The 27,402-nt window shown below is 40.0% G+C and overlaps 2 protein-coding genes across 5 annotated transcripts in view; one reads left to right on the top strand and one right to left on the bottom strand.

The window, feature by feature from the left end:
• Positions 1 to 10,757, top strand: part of LOC143218159 (uncharacterized) — a 49,659-nt gene extending 38,902 nt beyond the window's left edge. For all 3 annotated transcript variants that reach the window (XM_076443192.1, XM_076443190.1, XM_076443191.1), the window contains exons 2-4: positions 5,399 to 5,600; positions 6,180 to 6,323; positions 7,056 to 10,757. In XM_076443192.1, the coding sequence (XP_076299307.1) occupies positions 5,407 to 5,600; positions 6,180 to 6,323; positions 7,056 to 8,988 (2,271 nt within the window). In that variant the 5' untranslated portion in view covers positions 5,399 to 5,406 and the 3' untranslated portion in view covers positions 8,989 to 10,757. The remainder of the gene's footprint in view (positions 1 to 5,398; positions 5,601 to 6,179; positions 6,324 to 7,055) is intronic.
• A 131-nt stretch (positions 10,758 to 10,888) lies between these two features.
• Positions 10,889 to 23,036, bottom strand: LOC143218161 (uncharacterized). 2 transcript variants are annotated; one of them, XM_076443193.1, is made up of 2 exons: positions 16,209 to 23,036; positions 10,889 to 14,736 (listed from the first exon to the last, which is right to left on the bottom strand). In XM_076443193.1, the coding sequence occupies exon 1, from the start codon at positions 22,673 to 22,675 to the stop codon at positions 21,911 to 21,913; it is 765 nt and encodes a 254-aa protein (XP_076299308.1). In that variant the 5' UTR covers positions 22,676 to 23,036; the 3' UTR covers positions 10,889 to 14,736; positions 16,209 to 21,910. The 2 variants fall into 2 exon arrangements, with proteins under 2 accessions (XP_076299308.1, XP_076299309.1); XM_076443194.1 differs by lacking the exon at positions 10,889 to 14,736 and having other exon boundaries at positions 15,153 to 16,485; positions 16,575 to 23,036.
• Between the last annotated feature and the right edge of the window lie 4,366 nt (positions 23,037 to 27,402).

Raw genomic sequence — 27,402 nt, 5'->3', positions numbered from 1 at the left:
GAGACCATTTTAAGCGACATTTTCCTTTGCAAAAATGTTATCCGCAGCTTTGTTTAGGAGTTATTAACGAAAAACACGGACCAATCAGAGCGCGACCTAGACGCGAGTTGGCACAGTAGTCATGGCGCGCCAACTGTCAATTGGGCGACTGTGACAACTCGCATCGAGGTCGCGCTTTGATTGGTCCGTCTTTTTCGTTAATAACTCCTAAACAAAGCCGCGTATAACATTTTTGCAAAGGAAAATGTCGCTTGAAATGGTCTCAGGAACCACCCCGTTTCGGGATTTTCACGAATTTTGGGACACCCTGTATAGTTAGGAGCAAACCTTTAAATCACACTTTAAATCAGAATAACTTTTTTAGTAATGAACCAAACGACTTCAATTTCTCTGTAAGGCTAGAAGAATTAGTTTAATAAGTGACATCTAAAAAATATGTTGAAAAAATGCATTTGGTCGGAATCGTGAAAAACAATAGTAAAAATTGATTTTTGTAACATTTTTAGATGGGCCAATACGGAAAATTTAAAAGATGTGTTTGGTCAAGTCATATAAATTATATACGCTCTGAAAATTTCATTTGAATTGGTTAACTGGTTTATAACACGTAAACCAATTAACCAATTTCAATGAAATTTTCGCAGCGTATATAATTTATACAAGTTGACCAGTTGGCAATGTTTAGGACCGTTCAAAGCTCTAATTAATAATTTTTAAAAATTTACTTTTGATGATATCTCGTGTAGACGCATTAGTATCTCCGATATCATCAATGAAACAGCTATTCAGTTAGTTTAATTGCCAAAAATTGAGTACTTAACACTAAACCTATCAACACCGGTCAAAATGACCGGTTCCAGGTTTTTTTATTTTACAATTAGAAAAATAATAAAACTGATTTCGTAAGAGACAATTGTCTAGACATTTTTAGTAATGGACGTATGGAGCCGCGCAAAGTCTGAATTAAATCAATCTTGTAATTTTTATAAGGGAACATGTATCAGTTGCTTTTAAAGCTCGGTAGGTTTAGTGTTAAACGACAATTTGGATGTTCCCGGTCAAACTAGACTCCGGCACAGTATACGGAGGGTTAATTGAATAGTTTTGAGAATATACTATGTGTTATTGCGGATTATGTAATACTTTAAAAGCAATATTGTACAATACAATTTTCTATATGAGGATATTGTTTGTCATTATATCTTATAATTATACTAGGCGCTTCTTTCTTTTGTACAGTAGTGTATAATAATTACTGGGAATTCGTATGAAGATCAGTCTACTCACGAGTGTGAAATCCGATCGACTAAGGCCAAGTATGGGCCAGGAATTGCGGGTGTTGGGTGTGCTCTGCGTTTCTATTTTCGAACGGGAATATTTTTATCCGACAGTGCTGTAAAGTCAGTATGTACAATACGCTTCATCTCCATCGCGCTTCTTCCCTAGTCTCTTTTTCTATTTCTCGTTCCCGTCCGTAAGTCCGTCTGGGACGAAACGCGGCAAAATGGAAAAGTGTGTACCGAGCATAAAATAAAAGTGACTGTTACACGTTGTTTGATAAAAATGACAACACTGAATTCATTTATATCTCTCACAGTTTTGACAACGATATTCACTTGAGTGAAGAAATTCATTTAATTATTCATAAGGGAGACAATCTTTGTAATAATTGTAAAATAAAAGACGTGAAACCCGACTGCATAGTTGGGCAAGAAGTAGATAAATGATTAACGATTATTTTTATTATTACCACCAGGATCATACCAGGCCAAACAGTTCCGTCAACAATTTATCATTATGCTCCTTTGTTAAATTTATCCTCCTTTGACGTACACGTACAGGATGTTAGGGGTTCGCGTGGTGTTGACGGCCTTTGAACATGCAGCTTCTCTCTTGAACTATTCGTGGAGCCCTTACTACTCCACTGTTACAAATTACGCGTCGATAAGTTTCGCAGAGGTGAAGGTTACTTTTAACTGAAATTTCTCGATATTACCAGCCATTATATTTTAGCGCATATCGTTTTATTAGGATTTATAAAAATTACAACATTAAACTTATTTTAGACTTCTCGCCAGTCTTACAATATTTTAGTGAAAACATTTGTTCAATCATTTCCGGTGGAAGCATCTATGCAATTTCAGTAATTGTAAAATAAAAAATATTTATACGTACGTTTAGTATTAAACTAGTGTTAAACCAGTATTATAACGTTTTAAGGGGGAACTATACCCTCGATTTGTAACTAGAAAATAACTATTTATCAATGTTATAAACCTCTGTGCAAAAAAAAAGTTTGGTAACATTGTTAAACACGCAACTGCCTAATGAACACGAGATGGAGTTGCTTGCTATTTCCATATTCTATTCAGCTCGTCGCGAATGCCGTTACACAGGGCAGCTCGCACTAATATCAGTGCCACCGATGAGAATATCTACCTCATCTGTGTCAGTTTTGCTATGATTCCACGATGATAGCAGTGCAGCAGTAAAATGTTGCACAATATCGCAGCACTGATTGACAGTCCTCCTAACTAGGCGCCATCTCGTCTAAACGAACTGAACTAAAATTTGCTCTAGACTGGCTCTGCATCCGGGAGGACCTCTGTCTTCATGGGGAAATCTATGCTAATGTGAATGAAATCACGCGCCTGGATTTTTTGACCTTATACGAGCATATTTTGAGCTGCACAAAGGTTCATTTGATAGAGGAGGGTTCCTTACAGGGCGCTCTTCTCGTCATATCAGTCAAAAAAGTCTCTTTGAGACAGAAAAATACATTGAAATCTGCGGTTATTTTTTTAGATTTTTTCTCTACTTTGGGCACTCATATTATTAGATATAAACATAATCTCGTTAAATCATGAGAAGAGCGCCCTGTATTTAACCTTCCTCTACAGAATGAGTCCTCACCCAGCTCAAAATATGCTCAAATAACGACAAAAAATCCAGGCGCGCAAACCCATGTTTCGACCAAAAATCTAGTAAGATTCTAGTTATTTTCTAGTTACAATCCGAGGGTATAGTTCCCCCTTAAGAGACAGTAGTTTCAATATTGAACAAATTGAAGGAACATTTTAGTTCGAAGTAACACGTTTTGTTTTATACACGTTAAATGTTATATTTATAAATTACATATCCTCCGCCTCACCGAGTTGCCCTCTCTACTTGGCTACTGAACGCATGGGGAGGAGTGGGCCCATCAAATAACGTTTTATTAAATTAAGTTTGGCAGTGACCTCCTGTAAGTCGAGTGTGAAACCAATTAACGCATACACGCAAACAAATGGTCACTGACTCTTCAACACAGTGGGTCTGTCGATATGTCTATTCTGCATTACACATTTACGAGTGTTTTCGCAGTGAAGCTCTTGGTCCTCGGACTCCCGCGTTTATTATTACGCGTGAAGAACGCGGACTATTTATACGTCGAGCATCGATGTTTCGACGGGCTCAAAAGAGCATTACCACAAATTCTACACGGCAGGTGTGCTAAGGTGAAGTCGAGAGCTTTCCCGGTGCAATGCGTCTTCTCGCAAATGCCAGCTACGATCCTCTAATTCAGGCGTTTTTAAACTTGTGTAGTCCGAGGCCGGTCTCTTGATCAACGTTTCTTTTGCGGGCCCCATCCTAACCCTAGGCATTTTACGTCGTTCTTGAGACTTATGGGCACTACGTTATAATATATATATATTGTTACGGGTCTACCGGCATACTAATGTTACGCGTCTGTCGGTATACCCGTTGTATAGAATTGTTGGAAGATTCAGGTTGGTTACAGCGTCGTTAGGAAAACGACGCTGGAACGATTGAGAGTCGAAAGACAAACACGAGAGAGAGCGGACGTTGAAGACGTCAAAGGCGATAAAAGCGATTTAGCCAGAGATAAGTTGCCTTCCTCCGAAAAGTAGCGTATTACGGTTATTGAAAGTGTGTTCATTTATTTAGCGAAATAGAGACTTCGTTACAATATATATATACAGGGTGTCCCAAAATTCGTGAAAATCCCGAAAGGGGGTGGTTCCTGAGACCATTTCAAGCGACATTTTCCTTTGCAAAAATGTTATCCGCGGCTTTGTTTAGGAGTTATTAACGAAAAACACGGACCAATCAGAGCGCGATCTAGACGCGAGTTGCCACAGTCGGCCCAGCGCGCCAAATGTTTATTGGCCGACTGTGGCAACTCGCGTCTAGGTCGCTCTCTGATTGGTCCGTGTTTTTCGTTAATAACTCCTAAACAAAGCCGCGGATAACATTTTTGCAAAGGAAAATGTCGCTTGAAATGGTCTCAGGAACCACCCCCTTTCGGGATTTTCACGAATTTTGGGACACCCTGTATAATAAATATTGGTAAAAATGTGACTATGTATTTAGGATTTTTATTAAATCAGTTATTTGAATAAAAGCGAAAAGTTGGGGGATGTAAAGTTAATGTCAAAATTGTTTCGCGGACCCACGGTAAAGGGTGTATCCCCAGGGGTTCGCGGACCACAGTTTAACAACCTCTGCTCTAATTTATTATACTAGGATCTCTCGTGCGACTATTTCCGAGGGGGTCAACACATTGCCGACCGGTGATTATTGCATAATTTTGAAAAATCAATAGCAACAGCAATTTTCATTGTGGACTAACAAGTCACCTTCAATAACGTAATTTTATAGTTTCATTTAAGATTGCAATGTAAAAGAAAATTTCTATGTTTTCTGTTGGTACAGCACAATTATTGAAAATCCTATTAATGGAGTAGACTCCTTTTTCCAGGATTGCAAGGGGGTGCGGGATTCGCGTTCTCATTTCTCAATAATACAAGAATGGGGCTTTTCAGTAGTAAAAAACGATAAAATCGATCTTTTATCGATGTAGGCCGGTATCGCCCTCAAAACTCCTATTTTTTCGTTCACGAGGCGTAATTTGCATTATTCGGCAGCATAATTTGCATTTTTCGAAAGCATACAACTGCGCATGCCGAATAACGCTCTAGATCGACCTTTCACCTAGCGTTTTTTATTACTGAAAACCCCCATTTTTGTATTATAATTATCGAGAAATAAGAACGCTTAATAGGCTTCCGGTAGGTAAAGTGTTAATAAACTAATGTGAAAAAGTTTCAAGATTTAAGATGATCAATAAAATGATTGTTCGTTGATTCAGATGGAAACACTTCGAATAAAAGTGGAATAGTTTTGCGGTACATCCACATTATATTGACGTAAGATACTTTTTCGTGGGGTGATGCGTTGAAGACATACATTTTCATTGCACTCCTCAACAAAGTCTGCAATTTTATAAGACCTAGTACTGAGACACTTATCCCTGACATCAACCTCGAAATTCAATCATTTAGCTCCGTCTGATCCAGTCACCTCTAATCCAACCGGACATGCATGATTTTTCTAGGGGGCACTATGCAGACCGAGGAAGTCGTGTCTCGTGCACAATCATCTGGTATAGACGGTAGCCCGACAGACAGCAGCACGTTGCAGCATCATCTGCATCACTCGACACATATAAAGTGTCCGTTCCCACCTCTGCTCCATATGGCGGTCAAGCAGGAGCCTCAGGAGGAGGAGGACCGAAGTCGTGACACGAATGCGTTGAGGTGAGCCTACGATTATGCTAATTGACGCTCTTCCCATCTGCTCGGGCCATCACTGCTCCTAAAGCCGCGTGTTCTCTTCTCCTCAAATCTGTCAGATGAATACACAGAGATTATTCACTTATTCTTGCACAACATGTTCACCACCTGCAATTTGTTAACCAAAACGATGAGGTTTAGAATTAATGAGTTTCTTTTAAATAACGATGTGAAAAATATTAACAACGCACTGTATTAATGAATTGTCAAGCAGAAATATTCAAGAGTTAAATGATTATATGGAGAAATTAATTTTACTTGTATTGTTTATTATACTAGTGTGGTACATTGATAAATTTTTTAAAAAATATTTATTAACACACTGTATTAATAAATTGTCATGAAGAAATATTCAAGAGTTAAAGATTATATGGGAAAATTAATTTTACTTGTAATGTTTATTATATTAGTGTTCTGCATGAATAAATCGTCAAGAAATATTCAATAATTAAGAGATCATATGGAAAAATTAATTTTAATTTATTAATGAAAACCTTGTAATAATATATATCTTGGTAAAATCTTTAATTATATATTCAACAGTCCGCAAGAAGATGCAGACTCCTCTCCGATATCCGCTGATGGCAAACATGGCCATGGGCACGACACGGGGCACCATCAGATGCAGGAGTTGGAGGAGACCACGGGGCACACGGTTTCGGATCTCAATAACAAAGGGAAACCGAGGTAAGTTATTTCTCTTGTCTAATCAATTGCTTAGAATTTGCATTTTCTAGAACCAGAAATTTGGTGGAATGTTTTACAATGACGAAACAGCGTGACATTTTAGGGTTAATGACGTAAACCTTGCTCTGGAGTCTAGGTCTAGAGAGCAGTTTCGCGACGCTAAGCTGGAGGAAGGAGGACAAAGGCCGAGACAAACTGGTCCGTCGCGTGTGTGCGCCACGTGTGGGCAAAAAATGATTTCTTAGGCACGTCATTGAAATACCTCGAGTCGATTACCGTTATTGAATTTCATTAAAAGCATCGCCAGGGAGCCGTGGCTAGAAGAGGACCGCGGGACGCGTGTTCCATGCAAACGGTCTCAAGTGCCGGCGTGTAAAACTATAAGCGAACGAGGTGTGGTTCGGAATGCAGTTGCACGGAAAACTGTATTCGAGTCCCGCCTATCGTCGACCTGCAATCATTGTTGCTAATAGTGATGCAGCTCACATCTACTTTCACGCTTTTGCTTCTTATTTGTTGATTCAGATGAAAACACTTTCAAGTTCCTTTCTCATGGAATGATGCGTTGAAGACATACAACATTTTTGTTATTGCACTACTCAATGAGGTCTGTAATTTTATAAGACAAAGTACTGAGACACATATCCCTGACCATCAACCTCGAAATTCAATCAATTAGCTCCGTCTAATCCAGTCACCTCTAATCTCGACTGTGTCTCTTCTCTGTTCCAGTCGCGGCCGAAGGAAGTCTCGCTGGAAGCTGAAGTTCCACCACCAAGCACTCCCTCCCGAGTACCTGGACCATTACGAAGCCTCCCTCGCTCAAGAAGCTTTAAACACCTCTCCGACGCACGTAGCAGAGCCAACAGTCCCTAGCCCAGCGCCAACAAGCTCAACCTCAACCCCGAGTCCGATCGCGGACGTGCACGGGTGGCTGCAACGCATTGCAGCGATGCAGCAGGAGCTTTGCCCGCAGATCCCGCCCGCACGGTGTCCCACCTCGAGCTCCAGCCAACCAGGAGGTTCGAGGCGGTCCGTGATCACGTCGACCACTTCCCACTCGCTGAACACTATGCACCACGCTCATAATCCGCAGTCCCAGGCGTCCAGTCGACCGCCAATGAAGTATTCAGACCTGCCATACATGGGCGAGATCACGCTGGACAACAGCAAACCGCGAAGAGGTCGAAAGCCGAAGAAAGCAGACATCTGTCATCTAATCTATAAAAACTATGGTACAATTTTGCCTGGCACGCCTGGCCACGAAGAGAAAAGGTTGTCGCCCAGGGAGAAACTCGACTGCCGCGAGAGAGTGTCGCCACAAATTCCCTTCCAGCGGACAGACGTACAAAACAGGATCAGCAGCTTGTTAGAGAAGAGACTCACGCAGGAGTCTCGTCGTAGTTTCGGTCTAGTAGACAAAGAACAAGACGAACCGTTGAATCTGTGCATCAGAGACCTGAACCAGCTGAAGATCAGGCTGTTGAGGAAGCACGGGAACGTGTACGAATCAGGACAAGTGAAGAGTGAGACCTCCAGCGACGGGGAGGAGATCGAGTGCATAGGTTCCTCCTACCCGGAGCCCGGTTATCGCCCACTGGATTCCATATGTCGCGGAGGGGCGAACGTGAACCACAATAACAACATAATCGATCCTATGTTGGGCCCTAATCCTGGATTTGTCTACTGGCCTAACGCTGGAGTCTTCATTCACCCCATGGCGCTACAGTCGCAGCTGTTGTACTACCAGAAAATGGCCCAGAACGACAAATGCTACCCTAGAATGGCGGAGCAAACTGGAAAGGAGCAGAAGATCATCCCGAAATCTCTGTACTCGATGATGGAGAACAAGAGCCCACCCCTAACCACGCCTTTAACCACGCCTCTAGCCACACCTCCCGTTCAGACCACGCCTCCGACCGTACAAGCTCCGCCTCCTGTATCCCCGAGGCCGAAGAGGAACGTGGTGGTCCAGAGCCAGGGTCAACCAACGAAGCGGAAACGTTCAGCGATTTTTATCCCGCCCATGCCCACGGAGAATAACAATAATCCTGCCACGGAAGTAAGTATCTGCAAGTTCAAATTCACGGGCGGGGCTAAGCCCAGTCTCCAGGAGAAGAAGAGTCTCTCCGTCGATTCCGGAGGCAACTTCAGGTACTACAGTGGAACCGGGGACAAAAGTATGAGAGGTTACGAGTTTTTTCCGCGGGAGGCACTGCAGCAATCCGCTGGACAGTCCGGTTCCTCGACCGGGGCGTTCCTTAACGCTGCGGGGGAGAGGTTACCGCCAGCTCCCTGTCAGAGGACCGTCCAGGAGGAGGGCCGGAGAAAGAGGAAGACCAGGAAGTCCCTGCAGAGGGAGAAGCTCGAGCAAACGTTCAAGGAGAAGGGGTTTCTGATACAGACGCAGCAGCTAGAGTCTGCGGAGGGTGCCACCTACTGTAAGTTCAGGCAGCTCAGGAAGTTCACTAGGTATCTGTTCAGGAGCTGGAAAGACTATCTGCCGGGTAACGTGAGGGACTTGACAGGTGTGCCGGATAGCGAAATGGCTGACGGCGAGGCGGAGGGGGATTCTAATGTGCTGGCATCGCCTCTGGCGCATTCGAACATGGTTGACGTGGCGACCGGGTTCGTGGAGGACCATCGTACACTGCCGTTGACGTGAGACTGGGATTGTTGTCATATTTGGGGATTTTATTTCGCTAGATTTTGGGCGCGTGTTGAAAGCATGGGGGTGCGAGGAGTGTGGCGAATGAGAGGGGCTGGGAGATGGAAGGTGGCACGTTTGAGAGGGTCTTTCGCGTTGGGGGATTCAGGTGAGGTTAGGGGTACTTTGGAAGGCTGTCTAGTATTTTGGTGAGGCTTTGGTGGGGTTGCTACAATGATTTAGTAAGTCTAAGGTCTTTCTAAGGTTTCTAGAAAACTGGTAGATAGAACCTAATGAGGATTCGCTCCATCCTCCAATCTTGATCGTCAGTGCCTTTTCCAATATTCCTAAAATTGTTAAAATGCACTTTAACAATTTATCTACCGAAAGCCTGTTAAAAGGACTCTTAGTAATTTCGATGTATCAAAAGGAAGCTTAGAGAAATTATTAGAGTAGGTTACCGGAGCTGACTTGTCGGTGCACAAAATGGATTGCTATCGCTGTTGATGGATCTATTAAAAAATCCTTGAGCTTTCAGAAATTATGAAATAATCGCCGGTAGATAATATGTACTGAAAGCGAAAGACCTCCGATGAAAAAGAGGAAGCAAAAAGCGCTCCAAGAAGAGAGAGAATGACAGCGAGAGAGAAAGAAAGAATGAGAGAGGGAGAGAGAGGGTGAGAGAGAAAGGAAGGAAGGAAACAGGTGGCGATTGCGCGCAACCGTGCCGGCTTGTTTTAATAATAGTGTAAATTCGATCTTAGCTCCGTGCCAAAGATGGTAGAGTGGAATGTACATAGTGCTGAAAGAACGTGTTAACCAAAGAGTGGTTCCGTGCTCACCGATTAGAAGCGGACAAGCGGCGATAGTCCGCGTTTAAGCGGCGCGAGGCGATAAGCTTCAGGTTTCTATCGGCGGAAAGTTTCTTCGGCCGATTTTGCAATGCATTTCGCGAGGCTCGAGACACGAGAACGCGCGAGAGAGATTAAGACTCTAAACCAGAGGATAGAATGAACAAGAGAAAGAGAGTGAGAGAGAGATACAAAGATGGCGAAAACGTAAGAGAGAAAGAGAGAGAGAGAGAGAGAGAGAGAGAGAGAGAGAAAGAGAATACGAGCGACGTTAGTAGTTATCGTTATTTTTTTATTCGGCTAAGTGACGCGCGATTTATTTAATAATGCCTAACGGAATCTAGTCTTATTTATACTCTTTGTTAAATCAAAAAACGTGTTCTTCTTTTTTTTATTATCATTATTATTATTATCATCAGCGTATTGTGTATAGCCATCTATTTATACGCGCTGGGTGCAGCGTACAATTGCAGTTTGTCACAAAATTGCATATATGCTTTCGAACGTGAAAAATTGAAAAAAAACAATGTTGTATTGCATATTTTATCGACTTTCCTAAACCTGTCGAATAAAATTAGGCAAGCTCAGAAGTAAGTATCATTACTTACCAATTATACATACATTTGAAAACGTAAATAAATTAAAAACACGAAATGAGGAAATTGAGTGCACTACCAAGAGGAATATATCTTGAAATTGCGATAATTTTTCTTAAAGATCATAAAAGTTTGGGAAGAGCAATAAATTGGTTGCAGATTTTTTTTAACAAATAGGGAAAACATAATTGTTCAGCTTTTCAATTTCGCATAAAATATTTGAAACTCGATATGTGCAAATTTTTGTGACTGATTGTACGCGAGGACGAATCGAAAAGAACAATAGCGATGATAATGCGACGAAACCATACTGAAAAAATTATGTTTTTTTCATTTTCGTTATGTAGGCGAATATTGATACACAAACGACATAATCCGTGTGTACCTGAGATTCACTGCACGCTCTTCTACAGAGCGCCTGCAGTTTTTCCCCCATAGCGTCGCATGTCTGTCTCCACTAAGGTGCTTGATAGTACGCCCTTGTGACTTCACTGACAACGAGTCGCCAGTTACCCCCTCTCTGCCAGTACCGGACTAGTCACGTGACATCTTGACAACGTGTCACGTGACCGGGCCGCGGCGGAACGTGGGGGAATAACGCCGTGGAAGGGGGAAGTAGAGTGGGAACACAAATCTTAAACTAGCGACTCTGCGTTAGTGGGAAATGGAGGCTTCTCGGTAGCGTCGCGCTGTAATTACGAGACGTTATTGGAGGAAAACTGTGTTTGTCGATTTCTCGTGCCCAAAATACCTTTTCAGTTGAGTTTCGGTGCATTGTCAATGTGGTACAGATCGTAGAAAATGTACTGATGTTAGTGACAATGTTATTACGAATGTTGTGTTGCGATGAATGATGTTTAATGAAAGTGCGACAGGAGCCGTCCTATGTCTGTGTCGTTATCATCCTGTGCAGCGACACGCGAAACAATTTTGTACGTATCGTCGAATTGTACATTGCTCGATTCTAATAGCCTGTAATAATAAAGGTAATTGTTATTGATAAGTTGTCGTGTTCTTTCATTGGTACAGGCTTGACGGGAGCAGGACATATCGGGTAAGAAAAATATACCAGAAACTGACTATAAAAGTTTTTGTATAATAGAATGTTGAATTTTTATATCGAAAATTGTATTTATTAGATAGTCTCCAAACATTTGTATTTCTGCAGATAATATTGCATTCATATTCTCAAATTACTTATATTACATTTTTAAGAAATGAACTTTTTTAATGAATTTACTTCGAGCATTTGGTAAGGATTTCTACAGGGTATCCCAAAAATGTACTTTCTTGAAAGAGATGATTCTTGGGCTGATTTGAAGTAACTTTTTCCTTTGCGAAAATCTTCTCCACAGCTTCGTTCAGGAGTTATTAACGAAAAACACGGACCAATCAAAGCTTAGTGGGCGGATTCCGGCTCGGCCAATGGCATCGCGAGCCGCTGGTAGCCACGCTCTGATTGGCCCACTTATTTCGTTCATAACTCGGAAACGGAGCTTCTGAGAACATTTTCGCAAAGGAGAAAGTTACTTGAAATCACCTCGCGAATCACCCGCTTCAAGAAAGTGCTATTTCGCGACAAACAGTTCCATTCTAACATTATAATTTGTTAATATTGTCATACTGCTTTCTATTCGTATGCAGCAATTATGTGGCGTTTTAAAGATAGCACACATATGTTGCCCGTACAAGATAAATAAACTTAAATTCATTGATGAAACAAATAAAGCACAGTTCAAAAATATGGCGAGGATGCAGTTGGTCGGCGAGGCTCCATGGTGCAGCGTTTGATAGCCACGTCGCCATCGACCCGCGATAAAAAGTGTTCAAGGTGAGCCGGAGAGACGTATGAATGGGCGTATGCATGAATGGCTGGCTGCACGCATTGAACAGAGACCGATCGGCCGAGGAGTGCGTGCACACACATATCCTCCGAACCCTTTTCTTTGAGTTTCTGCGCGCGGCTGTGTGCGCGTACTCGCGTATACCTGTCAGGTAAAGCTACATAGTAGTCGCGGTCTGCACGCGGATTCTTGGCCCTCCAGGTGCATCAATGAAACATCCGGCGAACGTTTAATTAAGCTTCCATGGGAACCTCTTTTTTCATCGCTCTAATAATGTCTGTATACATTATACATATTCTATGCACTGACCGTGCCGTATATAGGATATTCGCGGTGTATTGGTTCAATGGGTACAATCTCGTTTCAATTTTACCTCGGTCTGTGTCTCAGTGTATTATTTTTAACCACCCATTTCGCAAACTTGACTACCTAATTGACTCTTGCTAATCAGCGACAACTTCACGGAACAATATTAATTTTAATACGTGGACCTTGATTAACCGGCTTGATCGGGAGACAAACAGCCCGGATAAATTAAGGCCCGATGGATAATCGAGACCCGAGGAAATAATTAAAATGTGCACATTATATTCCAACATAAATTTTTTATTTTTGAAAATTCATTTCACTTCATAATATAATCATTAGACTGCGGATCTTTATGCAAAATAAAAATTTTCCACACGTATTATTTTTAACCACCCATTTCGCAAACTTGACTACCTAATTGACTCTTGCTAATCAGCGACAACTTCACGGAACAATATTAATTTTAATACAGGACCTTGATTAACCGGCTTGATCGGGAGACAAACAGCCCGGATAAATTAAGGCCCGATGGATAATCGAGACCCGAGGAAATAATTAAAATGTACACGTTATATTCCAACATAAATTTTTTATTTTTGAAAATTCATTTCACTCCATAATATAATCATTAGACTGCGGATCTTTATGCAAAATAAAAACTTTCCACACGTATTATTTTTAACAACCCATTTCGCAAACTTGACTACCTAATTGACTCTTGCTAATCAGCGACAACTTCACGGAACAATATTAATTTTAATACGTGGACCTTGATTAACCGGCTTGATCGGGAGACAAACAGCCCGGATAAATTAAGGCCCGATGGATAATCGAGACCCGAGGAAATAATTAAAATGTACACATTATATTCCAACATAAATTTTTTATTTTTGAAAATTCATTTCACTTCATAATATAATCATTAGACTGCGGATCTTTATGCAAAATAAAAACTTTCCACGCGTATTATTTTTAACAACCCATTTCGCAAACTTGACTACCTAATTGATTCTTGTTAATCAGTGACGACTTCACTGAACAATATTTTTTATAATACGAATTGTGGCTCACAGTGTGTTGGTTCAATATAGGTAGAATCTCGTTTCAATTTCACCTCGGTCGGGCTAATTGATTCTTGCTAATCAGTGCCAATTTCACTGAACAATATTAACTTTAATATTAATACAAAATTAACAGATTGAAGAGTGTGGATCTTTATACGAATACTCGTTTCTATTTCCTTTTCTATAAATTTAGGAATAAAATAACTTTCTCTCTCTTTGGCTAGAACGTTTGTGGAAAATTCACTGAAACGAATAACCACCATTCTTGTTGGTACATATGTTGCTCTGTATTTAAAAAATTCTACACGTAGAAACTTAAATATACCGGACTGTATAAACAATTTACGGTGTTCTGATGAAAGAAATTCTACTGTATTTGTAAAATCAGGGTTCGTTTATGTTATCATTTCACCGACATCGAATTTCATTATAAATTGCAAACAGGGATTTATAAATTAATAAATATTCAAGTATGCAACGGCGTAGCATCTGTAAAATTAGGAGGGTAGGTTCAAGTCACCAATTTACTAGTCTGGAATTGGTTTACATATTTTTGAATTTTGCGTTCATTTTATAATCGAGAAAAATAATTATAACAATTGAGAATTGAAATAATTGAAAAGTGATCGAGAATTTCTATCACGCAGTGTACATTGCAGGATAACATTCGCAATGAACAAGGCGACTTCGAAAATTGTCCGAACTCAAATTTTCTTTTGTCCGATCGTGTTCGTTTTGAAACACCCAGTATATTGACCGATGGTACTTGATTATGAAATTTTTGTGCCGGCAACGTCTAACGCAGGGCGATCCTTCCCAGGCCCTTGGTGGTGGCCAAAATTCCTCTTTTTTTCATCGAGCTCCACAGCGAGACCGTATTAGGAAACCTGCAGTCATTGTGCGCGGCGGCGCGCTGAACGACGACGACGCCGACGCCGACGACACGTGCTCGCTTGGGAAAATCATCCACGATACTTCTGCGCCCTTCATCCCAGAGCAACAGTCCAGAGAAATATCTATTACTGCTTGGATCCCGTTCTATAATCTACGATTCCTTCTCGAGAGCCACAGTTGACCTTGAACACTTCTTCAAGGATATTATCTGAAATATTATTTCAGTGTTATTTTATTTTTACATTGCTTTCATGCTTGTATACCTGCATGATAACATTCTATTTTATCATTTCAAATCATTATTTCTGATAATATGTTACTTTATTTTATAATTATTTAGAACATTATTTCAAATAACATGTTTTATTATTCGAAATAATGATTTCTAATAACATGTTGTTTTATTATTTGGAATAATGATTTCTAATAACATGTTGTTTTGTTATTTGGAATAATGATTTCTAACAACATGTTGTTTTCTTATTTGAAATAATGATTTCTAATAACATGTTGTTTTATTATTTGAAATAATGATTTCTAATAACATGTTATAATAATTAAATGATTATTTCAGATAACATGTTACTTTATTTTTATATAATTATTTGAAATGTTATTTCGACTAACATGTTACTTCATTTCATTTCATTATTTAAAATCATTATTTCAGACAATTGTGAAATCGTTCTTCAAAATTATATCACTTAATATTATTCTGAGTATTTCTGTTAACAAATTCGAGACAAAGAAGTATCTCGTAATAATATACTATTTAAAATTGTCATTATATCAATGAATCAATTTTATTTTTATTTTCGAACATTTATATAAATTATTTCAAATAAAATTTTTGCTCAGATATTTACCAGACCCATTATTTGAAAAAAAGAAATTTGCTCAGGTATTTATGAGACCCATTACTTTAAAAAAATCACAATTTCGTTAAGAACGCGTTTATTAACACTTCACCTACCGGAAGCCTATTAATAGGATTTTCAATAATTGTGCTGTACCAATAGAAAGCATGGAAATTTTCTTTTACATTGTGATCTTAAATGAGAAACTATTAGATGACGTTATTGAGGGTGACTTGTTAGTTCCCAACGAAAATTGCTGTTGCTAATCAAGGTTCCATTAAAAAGTTCCATTAAAAAATGCAATAATCACAATTCGGTAATGTGTTAACACTAAACCTGCCAGTGCCGGTCAAATTGACCAGTCCCAGATTATTCATTATAGAATTGTTGAAATGAGAAAGAACCTTTCATAGGAAATGATTGAATAAATTTCTTAAATCGAACATATACCATAATAAAAACAACGAAAAGTCTAATCAACTTCAATCTTGTCAATCTTATGAAACAATACACGCAAGTCGCCTTTTTATGCACGGTAGGTTTCGTGTTAAAAATGACTACGTGTTTTGAAGGTACAATGTTTGGAAGGTGCTCACTATCATAAGTCCCCTGACATTGTGCCAGCCTGACCCTAACCGGGACGTTACATTACGTTTAAAAATAAATGTCTACCAGGGTATTCCGCTCGCAGCGGAGTAATAAAGAATTCGCGAGGCTGTTGCTTCCCCGGACATTACATCCAGGCAAGATATCCTGCCAGGACAGGGAACGCGCGAGACAAATTGAAGTTTTTCGCAGGCGAACCTGTCCGTAGAGCCCAAACCTGTCTTCCTTCGAGGCAGCAGCCTATCCGATCCTGCTCGCTCCGAGAGCCGTGCTGCTGCACGTTGCATGCTGCACACGCTGCACACGTTGCACGGTTCGCGCGATTCGCGTTCTCGCTATCTTCCTCGCGTCTCGCCAGCGGCGGACGCACCTTAAATCGCCGATTTACTGGACGCGCGAGAACTCCTTATCTTTCTGCCGTATAAGGGACTCGCCGCCGAGAGCCGAACGCGAGCGGACAAAGGAACACTCGCTCGACACCGGCCCGCTTCCGACTGGAATTTCGGTGGAAATAATTCGCCACCCGGAAACTGACGCGCCGTGCCATAAATTCGGCCCGATTTATATACCGATATGTACGTACCAGCCTTTTGCTGCTACAATGTGCGGTATTTTTTCTGAAGCCTTGGCAAACCGGCTGCGCGTTTCGACGCCTCCACACTTGAATTACGACCAGGAGTTTCACTTTTTGTAACTGCGTCACGAACGGTGTATCGGCTCTGCTCGATTTTCATATTTAGTTGCGCTACAGTCACGCGCACACAGATGGGCTAGGTTTAGCTAGGTCTACGGGGCAAGTCCGTTAATTGGTTATGTTTATTATAATATGAACGAAATTTCTCTAGCTTGTATTTATTAATGTAGCATATAAGTTAGTATGAACTATTCTACATATAGATGTCGCCCAAGAATAAAGGTGTTTTCCTCGCTTAAATCTACCAATGCCAAACAGACACGTGCGAGGTACACGTACAACTTTGAGGTTACCTTGAACGTGCAATAGTTTTCAAGTTATTGATATATTCTGTGTTGTTATTTTAGGTAAGTACAACAAATATTGTGTTGTAGGTTTACATTAAATAAACCGTTTTTATTGTATTCTTTAAAATTTATTGAGAAATACACTAAGATGCTCTTGCCCCGTAAATATTACTACACGGGGCAAGTCCGTACTATCACGGTGGGGTAAGTGTTTTGTCGCGGAACTGTCGGTTCGCGAATATTCGGATCACTGCCCGCCAAGCTAATCTTGGGCAGGTAATTCAATGATATGATGAACATAAAAGACAACAATTATTTTGCATGAAAATGAATGACGTTAATGGAAGCGTTTCGTCCCGGACCTGCTAGTGGACTCGTCAGTAAGGCTGATCTAGCAGGTCCTGCCTTATACGCTTGGTAATTCGTGACATTTACCTTATTTTGTCGTGGAAAGAATATTGGTGATGGAAGTTTTGATTACGAATAAAAGAGTCGTTTTGTTAAATCGATCGTAACTGTTTTTTATGGGGGGAAACATTTGTTATTTGTTTTTGATTTGTGCCGAAACCTTCTTCATCGTGAAGAAGGTTTCTAATCAGTTTATGGCTGATTTTAATGATGTTTCATGAAAATGCAAGGCGATGTGTTGATTGGGCATTGCCGAATGTTTGCAAAATCCATTCAAACACACCCTTGATGACTCGTCATCCTCCACGGCCGACTTGAGCAGCCTTCAGGTGAAAGGAGAGAGTCAAAGAATGAAGTAATCGATATTACTCCAGTAAACGGTCTCTTGTGATCGAGACAAAACGCATCTAAATATCGTCCGAAGGAAATACGCGAATATTGTTCTTGCGCGACGGAACAGTAAGTCCGTACTGTATGGATAACTATAAGACTAAACAATATATTTAATGCAATAAAAAGCATTTTGTAGCAGGCTTGATAATAATTCTTTTCTTGCCCCGTAGCACTTGAGACAAGGTTCGAAAGCATTTTTAAACTTTGTTTTAATATCACTGTATCCCCTTTCATATTTCAGCATAAAGGTACATGTTTGTTTAAACATGGATAACTATAAAACCAAACAATATAATTTAATGCAATAAGAAGCAATTTAAAGCAGGCTTGTTAATCATTCTTTTCTTGCCCCGTAGCACTTGAAACAAGGTTTGAAAGCATTTTTAACTCTTAGAGACGGACTTGCCCCATTTTCGGGGCAAGTGCGTCCTAGTTGACACTTTGTACAATATCCTATCAAAATGATCATTTTCAAGCAAAATTAGAATCCTGTATAATACTAATTCATCAGTAGTAACTGTGGCAAGTGTCTGATTACAAGAACGTTAAGTTTTTACATACCAGACTGAAAATACATCAAAATTTAAAGTCCAACTTTGCAAAAACTAGGGCGGACTTACCCCACTCCACCTTACGAGAGTGTTTTCTTGCAACTTCTATTTCTAACTTGAGTTCGTGGGCCCCAAAATTTTTACCGCTTGGGCCTCCACTTGACCCAAGTCAAGTGCACTGCCACTGCAGTCTACACTGAGAAAAAAAAGTAGTTACATCAATAACACGCGTTATTATTGTAATTTTTTTTTACTTCGATGAATATCAATGTATTCTTTTCAATAGCACGAAATTTAGAAGCAAATCGTGATGTATTTGAATTGTCTATCATGAAATGATTGAAAATATTATTCGATTCAATACCGTACATTATTATTCGTAATATTTCTTTTTTTTCCTTCAATCAGATATGTTGTTAAAAAAATTTGAGAAATGTATTGACTTATACTGGAATCGGTTCGAGGCCATATCTTATTTTTTTGAAAACATTGATGGTCAAGCTATTCGCTTATATGATTGGCGGAAATGAGTTTTGCTATTGAAATTAAATAGTATTAAATATTAAAATAAGTTCATATGATATTGGCACTATTCAATAGTACATCTTATTGAATCAACATATATATTTTTTTTTGTTTCGACAGGATTTTTTTCTCAGTGTACTAATAATGTAAACCATATTTTAAATAATGTTACAGCATTTTTTAGTGGCGCCTCAGAGTCGCCGCTGGACTGCTAAGGGTTATTGTACGTTTATTAATTGTACGTTTCCATTTTCATAAATGCATAATATCCGCAGTCTAGCAGTGTGCAAGGATGCGCGGGGATAGTCTAGCAAAGTGTCGGTAGCATCCCTGAACGGTGACAGTCGAGGATCCCGAGGACGGCTGGCTCGATTAAGATGCACCGTGTCGTCGTGTGCTCGCGCAATTCACGTAATTCGCGCAATTAACCCCTTAAAACCGCATTCCCGGTGGTTGACCGGTATCTCGGGGCGTTCGTTCATCGCGGTTTCGCTTAGGAACTGGTTCATGAATGAACGCGGTCCGTGGTCGTCGCGTTGACAAAAAGCCTGCTTCTCCGTTTTTTCCAGGGTGTTCGTCCGCCGAGTCCTGAAGAGAGGAGACAGCACGTAGGAACTGGTACCGGCACAATGCCGGCTGAATACGCTATCGGATTCCCTCTATCTGGCCGCTATTTCAGCCTCCGATCGCCGAGGGACAAGAAACAGACGCCACCGGAAATCATCATTCTCCCCGGGTACGTTTAATCGAAGGAAAACCGGAATACGCCGCGAGTTGACTGACAACAAGAGCGACCTGTCCTCCTCAGGATTCCGCGCTCATATTTTTCTCATCCGACAAGCGTTCGTCGTAACCTGCCCCCAACCCCCTACCAACAATTGACACATTCGTGACCCTGTCTCATCAGTAGACAGCGGATTTTATGCGTTTATAACAAAAATGGACTCGTACAATTTCACGCAGTGGACGAATTAAGAAGATTTTTAAGGGCATCAGTGTGTTAATTTCAGCGTAACAAGACAACTTTTGAACAAACTTGACCCCAGATTCTTATAGAATTCTAAAATAATCAAAAAATGACGTCACCAAAAAGTGGTTCATTAGGGACGGAAGGTGTACCATATTAAGAACTCCTTCCGCTGGAACCTGCAAGTGACACACCACAAAAAGAAATATTTTTCCCAAGTTGTATTAATTTTTGAACAAACTTGACCCGAGAATTTTATAGGAAGGAAATGCATCTAGAACTGGTAATTTTTTGGTCGAAAAAGAGCATTCTAAAATAATCAAAAAATTACATCAACAAAAAGTGGTTCATATTTGGGCACTTTACCCTACATATATTACATTATGTATTAGTACCTCGTGACAAATAAGATATCTTAGAACAAATTAGTTCATTGTGTGACCAGCACTGTATTAATTTCGTCTCCGAGGCAGAATTGATTTTTTAAATGCATAAAGTTAGTTTGGCAATAAGTATCAACTGAGATGCAAGGATATGTTGTCAGTATATTGGTTGTTGACTCCGCCAGCTGGGCCAACTTCTTGTCCATCGTCGACAGCTGCAGCGAAAACGAAAAATCTGAATCGGAATCGACGAGGGCAAGAACTCCCGATCTCTGGAGGGGATGCGAAGAATTGGAGGGCCAAGTAGGGAAAGAAGGAAGGAAAGATGCAACAGTGGTCGATGAACAGCATCTTGGAACCGGATACAACTGAACCGAAGGGCTTAGCCTTTTAAAGTCAAACCCATTTCTTTATACTAACACCGATGCCACCAACGAACAGTGAAATATAAGCCATTCGCTTTCCATTTCTCAGAACTAGGCTGCGCTTATCACAAAAACGAGTAGAAGCTATTTAATAGCTACCGAGTACTAAAAATGATTGCTCTTGCCTTTGTACAAGATTTCGCGAAATTTTTATTATAAAATATTACATAGAGAAATTGATTGAATAATTACATCTTCAGACACGTCTTGATATGCAAACAAATTTTAACATTTCCGTAACATCGCCAGTAATTCTATTATTAATATGTGCTTGTGTGAAAAAGAATCCAAGAAAAATCCTTTTTAATTATTTAGGTAATCTTGCATCTTACATAGTCACAACAAGAATTATATCATTTAAATACCCAGTTTGTATAAATTTTTCATATATGTCGCTTTTGACTTTACCTTCAGCTGAAAACATCACTTCACAGGATACTGCAGCACCGACGAGAGTATCTCGTTCCGTTACCGACCGGATATGGGCACGTATTAGTAAGAATCCAGTATCTTGTATATCTTATTTATATTTCAATTTTAGAGACAATAATTCGTCGTTGCCGTGCATGTGTCACAATGTCACGTGACTACTTATTCGGTAATGACAGAGAGACGGTAAATGTATTCCCATCAATTTCTCTCTCCTATAAATATATAATAATCTCTGGAGCATTTACGGCAAATGGTGTTTGCAGCTTTGTCTATTGGCTGCCGCAACACAAGCGAGGTACAGCAGTATAGCAGTGTAGCAGTACAGCGGAATAGCGGACTGATCACCTAATATAATTGTCTCCACCTCGTCTGTAACCGCAGCCAGCATTATTGCAGTAGAAGTCAGACGGTGTGCCGAATCTCCCTGAGCCAGGCTACATTTTTGTTACAATATAAATATTTATATAGAATAAATTTATATAGATATAAAATACGAACATTTTATGTATGAATCGACAATGAATAAATAAAGATAATGTAATAACAAAACGAATCTCTGTGTAATTATTTCACGAACCATCAATATCTCCCGAACGTCCGACTTGTTGTTGAGATATACTCCTTACTGGAATTGTAGTACGAATTTTCGAAAATTCTTTGGCCGTCTGACTTGTCGTTGACTCGTACTACTGAATTTCGTGCCAACTCCTTAGAAATCATGTTCTCCTAATACAAAATTCAATTTTCGAGATTTTTGAAAATTTTCGCTAATTTTCGACCGTCTGACTTGTCGTTGACTCGTACTACTGATTTCGTGCCACCTCCTTAGAAATCATGTTCTCCTAATACAAAACTCAATTTTCGAGATTTTCCAAAATTTTCGCTAATTTTCGACCGTCTGACTTGTCGTTGACTCGTACTACTGATTTCGTGCCACCTCCTTCGACATCATGTTCTCCTAATACGAAACTCAATTTTCGAGATTTTCCAAAATTGTTGCCAATTTTGGACAGTCTGACTTGTCGTTGACTCGTACTACTGAATTTCGTGCCACCTCCTTCGACATCATGTTCTCCTAATACGAAACTCAATTTTCGAGATTTTCCAAAACTTTCGCCAATTTTCGACCGTCTGACTTGTTGTTGACTCGTACTACTGAATTTCGTGCCACCTCCTTCGACATCATGTTCTCCTAATACAAAACTCAATTTTCGAGATTTTCCAAAATTGTTGCCAATTTTGGACAGACTGACTTGTCGTTGACTCGTACTACTGAATTTAGTGCCACCGCCTTCGACATCATGTTCTCCTAATACAAAATTCAATTTTCGAGATTTTCCAAAATTTTCGCTAATTTTCGACCGTCTGACTCGTCGTTGACTCGTACTACTGAATTTCGTGCGACCTCCTTCGACATCATGTTCTCCTAATACAAAACTCAATTTTCGAGATTTTTCAAAACTTTCGCCAATTTTCGACCGTCTGACTTGTCGTTGACTCGTACTACTGAATTTCGTGCCACCTCCTTCGACATCATGTTCTCCTAATACGAAACTCAATTTTCGAGATTTTCCAAAACTTTCGCCAATTTTCGACCGTCTGACTTGTTGTTGACTCATACTACTGAATTTCGTGCCACCTCCTTCGACATCATGTTCTCCTAATACAAAACTAAATTTTCGAGATTTTCCAAAATTTTTCGCCAATTTTCGACAGTCTGACTCGTCGTTGACTTGTACTACTGATTTCGTGCCACCTCCTTAGAAATCATGTTCTCCTAATACGAAACTCAATTTTCGAGATTTTCCAAAACTTTCGCCAATTTTCGACCGTCTGACTTGTTGTTGACTCGTACTACTGAATTTCGTGCCACCTCCTTAGAAATCATGTTCTCCTAATACAAAACTAAATTTTCGAGATTTTCCAAAATTTTTCGCCAATGTCCGACCGTCTGACTTGTCGTTGACTTGTACTACTGAATTTTCGCCAATTTTCGACCGTCTGACTCGTCGTTGACTCGTACTACTGATTTCGTGCCACCTCCTTAGAAATCATGTTCTCCTAATACGAAACTCAATTTTCGAGATTTTCCAAAACTTTCGCCAATTTTCGACCGTCTGACTTGTTGTTGACTCGTACTACTGATTTCGTGCCACCTCCTTCGACATCATGTTCTCCTAATACAAAACTCAATTTTCGAGATTTTCCAAAAATTTTCGCCAATTTTCGACCGTCTGACTCGTCGTTGACTCGTACTACTGATTTCGCGCCACCTCCTTAGAAATCATGTTCTCCTAATACAAAATTCAATTTTCGAGATTTTCGAAAATTTTTCGCCAATGTTCGACCGTCTGACTTGTCGTTGACTTGTACTACTGAATTTTCGCCAATTTTCGACCGTCTGACTCGTCGTTGACTCGTACTACTGATTTCGTGCCACCTCCTTAGAAATCATGTTCTCCTAATACGAAACTCAATTTTCGAGATTTTCCAAAACTTTCGCCAATTTTCGACCGTCTGACTTGTTGTTGACTCGTACTACTGATTTCGTGCCACCTCCTTCGACATCATGTTCTCCTAATACGAAACTCAATTTTCGAGATTTTCCAAAACTTTCGCCAATTTTCGACCGTCTGACTTGTTGTTGACTCGTACTACTGAATTTCGTGCCACCTCCTTAGAAATCATGTTCTCCTAATACAAAACTCAATTTTCGAGATTTTCCAAAATTTTTCGCCAATGTTCGACCGTCTGACTTGTCGTTGACTTGTACTACTGAATTTTCGCCAATTTTCGACCGTCTGACTCGTCGTTGACTTGTACTACTGATTTCGTGCCACCTCCTTAGAAATCATGTTCTCCTAATACAAAACTAAATTTTCGAGATTTTCCAAAATTTTTCGCCAATTTTCGACCGTCTGACTCGTCGTTGACTCGTACTACTGATTTCGTGCCACCTCCTTAGAAATCATGTTCTCCTAATACGAAACTCAATTTTCGAGATTTTCCAAAACTTTCGCCAATTTTCGACCGTCTGACTTGTTGTTGACTCGTACTACTGATTTCGTGCCACCTCCTTCGACATCATGTTCTCCTAATACGAAACTCAATTTTCAAGATTTTCCAAAACTTTCGCCAATTTTCGACCGTCTGACTTGTTGTTGACTCGTACTACTGAATTTCGTGCCACCTCCTTAGAAATCATGTTCTCCTAATACAAAACTCAATTTTCGAGATTTTCCAAAATTTTTCGCCAATGTTCGACCGTCTGACTTGTCGTTGACTTGTACTACTGAATTTTCGCCAATTTTCGACCGTCTGACTCGTCGTTGACTTGTACTACTGATTTCGTGCCACCTCCTTAGAAATCATGTTCTCCTAATACAAAACTAAATTTTCGAGATTTTCCAAAATTTTTCGCCAATTTTCGACCGTCTGACTCGTCGTTGACTCGTACTACTGATTTCGTGCCACCTCCTTAGAAATCATGTTCTCCTAATACGAAACTCAATTTTCGAGATTTTCCAAAACTTTCGCCAATTTTCGACCGTCTGACTTGTTGTTGACTCGTACTACTGAATTTCGTGCCACCTCCTTAGAAATCATGTTCTCCTAATACAAAACTCAATTTTCGAGATTTTCCAAAATTTTTCGCCAATGTTCGACCGTCTGACTTGTCGTTGACTTGTACTACTGAATTTTCGCCAATTTTCGACCGTCTGACTCGTCGTTGACTTGTACTACTGATTTCGTGCCACCTCCTTAGAAATCATGTTCTCCTAATACAAAACTAAATTTTCGAGATTTTCCAAAATTTTTCGCCAATTTTCGACCGTCTGACTCGTCGTTGACTCGTACTACTGATTTCGTGCCACCTCCTTAGAAATCATGTTCTCCTAATACGAAACTCAATTTTCGAGATTTTCCAAAACTTTCGCCAATTTTCGACCGTCTGACTTGTTGTTGACTCGTACTACTGATTTCGTGCCACCTCCTTCGACATCATGTTCTCCTAATACGAAACTCAATTTTCGAGATTTTCCAAAACTTTCGCCAATTTTCGACCGTCTGACTTGTTGTTGACTCGTACTACTGAATTTCGTGCCACCTCCTTAGAAATCATGTTCTCCTAATACAAAACTAAATTTTCGAGATTTTCCAAAATTTTTCGCCAATGTTCGACCGTCTGACTTGTCGTTGACTTGTACTACTGAATTTTCGCCAATTTTCGACCGTCTGACTCGTCGTTGACTTGTACTACTGATTTCGTGCCACCTCCTTAGAAATCATGTTCTCCTAATACGAAACTCAATTTTCGAGATTTTCCAAAACTTTCGCCAATTTTCGACCGTCTGACTTGTTGTTGACTCGTACTACTGATTTCGTGCCACCTCCTTCGACATCATTTTCTCCTAATACAAAACTCAATTTTCGAGATTTTCCAAAAATTTTCGCCAATTTTCGACCGTCTGACTCGTCGTTGACTCGTACTACTGATTTCGCGCCACCTCCTTAGAAATCATGTTCTCCTAATACAAAATTCAATTTTCGAGATTTTCGAAAATTTTTCGCCAATTTTCGACCGTCTGGCTTGTCGTTGAGTTACACTACTGAATTTCGTGCCACCTCCTTCGAAATCATGTTCTCCTAATACTTTCTCAATTTTTTGAGGTTTTCGAAAATTTTTGACGAAAATTGAGAAAATATTAGGAGAACATGATATCGAAGGAGGTGGCCCGAAATTCAGTAGTACGAGTCAACGACAAGTCAGACAGTCGAAAATCCCGAAAATTGAGTTTTGTATTAGGAGAACATGGTGGGAGTAGGGTATCTGGAATGAAAAAACACTGGAGAATAGTAGACATAGTATATTCAACTTTAACTAATATCTCATAATAATAATAGTAGTAGTAATAATAATAATAATCATGTACGTATGTATGTATAGTTGTATAGTCGTATAGACAATGCTGGCGCGAATGTACAATATGTGACAGGTTGAATAATTACGCACGATTTGTTAAAGTAGTGTTATGCAGCACTTACTCATACATATGTGTACAGTATAATATAGTATACGCAACGCATACATCGTACTTCGGTTCATCCTTCGTTCGATTATTTTATAAACATCTTTCACATTCAAACAATTAATTCCATCGAACCAGTCGTTTTGCAACACACTCGTCACTCTGTTCTTCTTTTGTTTTTCTTATAACGAGAGGATGGACCGCGAGAAAATGTACAGTTTACAAGCTCGACTAATTAGTTAATACATTCAGGACGGCTGCGGTGCAGAATTTCTACGAAATGTAAATTAAATCACGAAAATGTTGTACACAGGCAAATATATGTTTTTGCAGGATTCCGTCGAATTCGAATTAAATTAAAAACACCATTCAATACCAGAAAGACATGATTATAATTGAGTATCTGAAAGACAGATTTAGAAGTAAAAAAGAAAGGCAGAGAAATCAAATAATTCTAATTACAATAAGTTAGAAAGCAATAATAATAATCGCGAAAAGAAAAGTTCACCAATTTTTGGTTGGAACGATCTATCAACCACGCCGCTCTGAATGTATTAATCAGAATCTAATAGTGTCGCTTAAATCTCTGAGAGCGCGCTAGTCACGTTTGTTCACTGGAAGGACACTTTACAAAAACTCTTTTTCCTGCTACTAGTAATTAATTATTAAGTCGCGAACGATCGACGAGCACACGATACGCGTCGCTCCGTACCTCATTTATTATAGTTCATCAGCGGTAGTTACGTTTTTGTACTGGCTGTGTTTCGGGTATATTTTTATAGATCTCCCGTAGATCTTCTCGAGGTGTCGCTTAACTAAGGATTTCGCTCGATCTACTTCATTATTCCTTTACTTGGTATCCAAAGAAAAAAACAACTGCGTTCTCGGACGTCTCGTGTCATCGATCATGCTGCTGTTGAAACGAAGTATAAATAATTCGGGTCTCCTTTGTATAATGGTGCGCTCCGTTCGGATAATAGAGAATGAATGTTCACGCGGTTCAATCTAGTGTAGAGGTTATGTTAGTCTACGGCAGGCTTGGACAACTTCCTCCCCGCTGGCACTTCCCCCACCCCACCAGTGTATCCCCCACTACCAACTACTTCATATTGCCCACACCGTGCTTTGCCTCGCGTCACTGCGAGGAATGCGAGGATACGGTCTCCCATACAGTGTCGCCAGATCGGGGAAATCGAGGGGAAAACAGTTTACCCCCTCTCTGATAACAATAGATTAATACGTGACATATGTTACGCGTGCACGACGGGGACGCAACAAGAACTGGTCACGTGACCAGTCTACGGTCTTAGTGGGGG

The sequence above is a fragment of the Lasioglossum baleicum genome, chromosome 18, assembly GCF_051020765.1.
Source record: "Lasioglossum baleicum chromosome 18, iyLasBale1, whole genome shotgun sequence".
Classification (NCBI taxonomy): domain Eukaryota; kingdom Metazoa; phylum Arthropoda; class Insecta; order Hymenoptera; family Halictidae; genus Lasioglossum; species Lasioglossum baleicum.
The sequence above is the reverse complement of the archived record's forward strand: the minus strand, read 5'-3'. Positions and strand labels throughout refer to the sequence as shown.

Bases quoted from the DNA above. Each gene is read 5' to 3' on its own strand.
- LOC143218161 (XM_076443193.1), bottom strand. From the start codon at position 22,675: ATGAGTCAACAACAAGTCAGACGGTCGAAAATTGGCGAAAGTTTTGGA.